At 43.3% G+C, this 5,229-nt stretch overlaps 1 protein-coding gene across 1 annotated transcript; it reads right to left on the bottom strand.

Moving 5' to 3' along the window:
- Positions 1–350: 350 nt before the first annotated feature.
- Positions 351–1,933, bottom strand: lbx1b (ladybird homeobox 1b). The gene is made up of 2 exons (XM_068053404.1): positions 1,588–1,933; positions 351–853 (listed from the first exon to the last, which is right to left on the bottom strand). Exons 1-2 carry the CDS (start codon positions 1,931–1,933, stop codon positions 351–353), a joined length of 849 nt encoding a protein of 282 aa, XP_067909505.1.
- Between the last annotated feature and the right edge of the window lie 3,296 nt (positions 1,934–5,229).

Genomic DNA, 5,229 nt, shown 5'->3' with positions numbered 1-5,229 from the left:
TTCATAAAGGTTTATTTTTATATATAATATATAGAAATCGGGATTTTTAAATAACAGACGCGGGGACCGAGCGGTTCTTTCCCGAATGGGTGCCACTGTCTTAGTTTAAACATTGATTATTGCTTTTTTGGGGGGAATATTTCTACCTCGAATTGAGCCCGTTTCTAACTAAAGAATTAAAGAGCAGCACTGAATCAATTCCCGAGCATGCTTTAAGTTGGGTAATGTAGAAAGTCGATGCGGAAACTCTTTTCAATGTTTTTTTTTTGTAATAAATTTTGTTTTGCTTTTATAAAAAAAACAGGAACAAATGTGGAGAGGAGGGAGAGAGAGAGGCAAAAAAAAGGGACTCAGTCATCGACATCAATCTCCTCTTCCTCGTCCTCCTCTGAATAGTCTTTCCTGGGTTGTTGCCCCACTACAAGCGGTGATGGGGGAACGTGGGTATCTGGCGTTTTGACGTGTGCGCTTTGGATAGCGGTCGGGGACTGTGATCTGGACTGACTCCCGATCTCGGCCGCACTGTGTTCCAGCTCCGCCAGTTTGGCAATTTTGTCCAACTCGTTGGGTCCGAGTTTTTTCGCGGATTCCACGTCCGCCTTCATCTCCTCCAGGTCTCTTTTGAGTTTGGCCCTTCGGTTCTGGAACCAGGTGATAACCTGTGCATTGGTGAGGCCCAGCTGTTGGGCGATTTGATCTCGGTCGGCGGGAGACAGGTATTTCTGGTACAAGAAGCGCTTCTCCAGCTCGTAAATCTGGTGGTTGGTGAACGCAGTTCGAGACTTCCTCCTCTTCTTGGGAGTTGCTCTTTGGCCGAAGATGGTGAGGCCATCTCTCCCTGTCAAAACAGACCCTTTTTAGAATAGGGAGAAACAGAGGAATTTCAAGGTCATTTCAACTCAGAACAAACCCATTACAGAAAAAAAAAATCAATTGCATTAGCAAGGCATTCACAAACTTCATCCTCCTAAAATAACCCCTTCCCCCTTCCCCCCGGCTCCTGGAGGCTTTGAAGACAAGATGATAATGAATTTTCCTCTTTATATTTTAATTACTCCAAGTGTTTTTATTTAAAACCTCTTTCCCCAAACACTTCGATTAAATCAAACTCCTGCAATGTTTTTTCACCCATATCGTTAACAAATTAAAATAGACCAACCCGGGGGAATTTAAAAAGAATTATACCCGAAAACTTGAAATGGGGTGGGGGGGGGGGGGTCATTGTGAAACATGGAAACGGGCCTTTTGTTCACCTCCTTCTCACTTCCACCCGCTATAATTTTAGCTCATACTTCTCGTACTGAGGCTATCTTCCCAATCTATCCACACTATAATCTATCACTTGAGGCCCATTTTCAGCAGGAGAAAAGCGGTTGGATTCTGCTCAGATATCTATTATATCGAAAACCAAATGTAATTCCGATTCTCCCCTCCAAAAAAAAGTTTGTTATATGAACTAGTTAATACAAGAACTCGATACCTTGTATTTGTAAACTGCTTTCGGAAGGAGCTATCTGATTTTTTCTGAGCTGGACACCAGCGGCTCACATCGTGAAGTTTGAGAAACTAGTTTTTATTTAAACTTACCCTCGGCCGCTTGCAAGACGCTGACTTCCAACCCTTTAAAAGTTTTGCTCGCTAGTTCTTCCAAGGCACAGAGAGGCGATGTCTGTGACAGAACCCCGGCCCGGCCGCTCAGGGGAATGCCTGAAGGTGTGTGCTTGTCTGCCGACGACAAGAGGTGGTTAGCCCCGCATAGTGTGTAACCTCGACGCACGGACGGTTTGTTGAGAATGTCTTCGATACTGAAGGGGGTTAGTGGCTTGTTGGAGTTGGCGGGGGGAGGCAGGTGGTCCAGGGGACTCCTTCTCCGTTCCTCAACTGAAGAATGCAAGGTGCCAGAGGAAGATTTGGCGTCTTCTTTGGAACTCATTTTTGGACTCGAGAGTTCACACCCCTACACACACACACAACACAACCCAACACACAACTAAATAGAACAGCAAAAGTTCAGTCCAACTTCGCAGTCGCTGCCTCCAAGGATTCTCTCTTCGTCTGTTCGCCCGGATCAATGAGGGCAAAAACCCGACCAGATACGGGGAGAGTAAATAATAAATTTGCACAGGATTTAAGCGCGTTCCCCAAGCCAGTCTGTCCTCCTCCTCTCTGTCTCTCTCTCTCTCTCTCTCTCCCTTGCACGCTCTGGCCTGCTCTGTCACATCAAGTATGCAGACAAGCGAATAATATTCTCTTTAGAGTGAGGAAGGAGGGAGAGACGGGGCAATTGACGATTGCTAACAAGTTATTGTTGATTGGGTGGTAATCAATTATATGCAATGCCACTTTTCTCTCCCTCTGCTGTCTCCGTTTTCTATCCAATGCGGGCATTGGTGAGCTGAAAACACCATTAATTACTAGTCAGAGAGAGTAGGAGGGGCGGCTCTGAATTATAACGCTTTAGACACTTGTCATCCTTATTCCAGTTTGTTTGTTTGTTCATATATATATTTATATATTAATTATAAGTGTTATTTTTGTAACTGGGTTTTTAACTGAATCGCCTTTGATATGTGTTACAAACGTGTCACTACCAACATTTATCATTGAAAATGTCCAAAGTTCGTTTATTTCCTATTTTTAAAAACTATTTTAATATTTGCTGCATCTCCATACCGAGTGGAGCTTTGCAAGAGGAGGTAAGATCCGATTTAATTTCTGATCATTGCAGGTTACATTTCGATAATGTTGTCATATTTCCGCGGCAATATTTCGCTGGATTTGAAATCTTGTCCTTTTTTTTCTGCCTTTGAACATTTCGAGCCTTTGAAAAAAAAATGTTTAACAAGCAAATAATGAGGGTCGAATGGGAGATTTAAATGTAAGTATTGTCCATTTCTTGTCGGCTGTGTAAATCAGCTTTCATTCTATTCAATTCCGAGTGATGGAAATAAAACAGGCGAGTGCTCAGAAAATATTATCTGAAATGTTAAAGTCCGCTTCATAGTCAGGGACACAAACAGGATCGACCTTCCGCCGTTTCTAAATCCACGCAGTTTTAATCCAAGAGCAGAGTCTCACTACACATTCAATCTTTCAGCACTTTGCACTCAACTGAACAAGTCCTCTCCCTCTCTGTAAATATTCAATATTCCTACTCGAGACATTTTTCCATTAATTACAATGTGACCGCCTCGTAACCAGGAAACTGCATTTTGCAACCGGCTTAAAATGGTCAGCTTGTATTTCTATATATATATATGTTATATAACAAAATAGAACTGGGGCAGGAAGGAGACAGCCTGGGACTGAGTCCGGATCCTGGACTAGATCTGAATGTGGAACACTATAGCAGGGTGAAGAGCGGCTCTGAGCTACTGTTTAAGGCCGAAAGGGAAAGAGTTTCTCATTCCCATTGAGAACGGATCAGTTGTATTATCAATTAATTTATAGAAACAACACATGGAAGTGCAAGTTTTTCTTGATTGGGATTTCAAATTATTGGGCATAAATTATTTGAATTTTAAAAGAATCAGAAATCCAGAGTTTGCAGGCGGAGTTGGAATATTAGACCTCTCTCTCTCTCTCTCTAATCTTATTTAAGTTTAATTCTGTACTCTGTGTTTGAACGGGAGACGGTCAAAGTCTCTCAGTGTGCAGCTTCTGAAATCACGGGGTCCCCAGGCCCGAAACACTTTCCTTAAACCCACCGAAATCAGAGCAAATCCTGCAAATACTTAGTCCCCGATTGTGAAATTTCAAGAGATTCAGAAAGGGTTTGATGGGAAATTGTGAATATTTCGGGACGGTTTTTACACAATCCGATTAAACCCAATAGTAACCTGGCATTGGGGAATCAGGGGCACGGATTAACCCCTCCTGGGTTCGCGAATCTGTTATTTAAAAACAAAACAATGGAGTATTTTCGATGTCCCTTTTGTTAGAGAGTAACGGGCCCGGTACAATATTGTACATTCCATTTGACAAATCCGTCCCCATAATTCGCGAAACCATTTCCTTCCCTCCTCTCAAATAATATGGTTGGAACGACAACGAAATATTTTTCAGCTGTTGTGGCCGTTCATTTCATCGAAGTGATGGTTTGCAGATGCCCCACGCCTCCTGTGTAATGAATCACCCTGTTTGAGTGTGTGTGTGTGAGGGACTGGGAGAGGTTTTAAACAGGGACCCAACCGCCTGGGAGGGGACGAGAGTTTATTGCAATTATGGGATTAATAACCACATTATGAACGAAAATTGAACTCGTGCACGAGGGGACTTATCATAAATTATTGGTTTGTTATTTTTTTGAATATCGGTGGTATCTGAGTGACTTATATTTCGGCTCCAGATTTCAGGATCTCGTTCTCTCTCCCTTAAACTGAGTTTTGATAAATTGCAGCCCCCGATTCCCTGCCATTTCGCCTCCACAATCCCAGCGAAATAAGCTACTGACTCCACACAACTCCAATCCAATTCTTCATAAATATTTGAAGCTGCCACCGTGCATTTTCTTAGAGAGAGAGAGAAATATCTCTCAGTTCCTGAGTTAGTGAGCGACTGTGTGACTGGGCCAGATTTACAGAAGTGGCACAGGGCTCGAGAATGTCAAGTGGGTGTAAAAAGTTTGTTGAGAACTATGTAATCATTGGTCTTAAATGAAGCAGCCCCACTTGTGTGTTTAACAGTAAATAATGGTTCCGATTTGGAAGCAGATTATTTGATCCATCAGTATTGCGAGAATATTCAACTGTATTTATTTATCTATAAATGAATTCATCGCAACATTTTAAATAATATTCTGATTTCCTGAACGCGAGACTCGATCACTCACTGAGTCATTTGTCCACGATTTAGTATTTTTTAATGTCTAATTTCTACTCAACACATTTCTGATTCGCTGCGCGAATTATTGAAAATAAATGTGGTCGGGCCTCCTCTCTCCTGATCTCTTATCCCCTCACTCAGCACTGCCACTCACCCTCTCCTCACTCAGCACTGCCACTCACCCTCTCCTCACTCAGCACTGCCACTCACCCTCTCCTCACTCAGCACTCCCACTCACCCTCTCCTCACTCAGCACTCCCACTCACACTCCCCTCACTCAGCACCCCCACTCACCCTCTCCTCACTCAGCAATCCCACTCACCCTCCCCTCACTCAGCACCCCCACTCACCCTCTCCTCACTCAGCACTCCCACTCACCCTCTCCTCACTCAGCACTGCCACTCA

Source organism: Heterodontus francisci, chromosome 20 (assembly GCF_036365525.1).
Source record: "Heterodontus francisci isolate sHetFra1 chromosome 20, sHetFra1.hap1, whole genome shotgun sequence".
NCBI lineage: Eukaryota > Metazoa > Chordata > Chondrichthyes > Heterodontiformes > Heterodontidae > Heterodontus > Heterodontus francisci.
The sequence above is the reverse complement of the archived record's forward strand: the minus strand, read 5'-3'. Positions and strand labels throughout refer to the sequence as shown.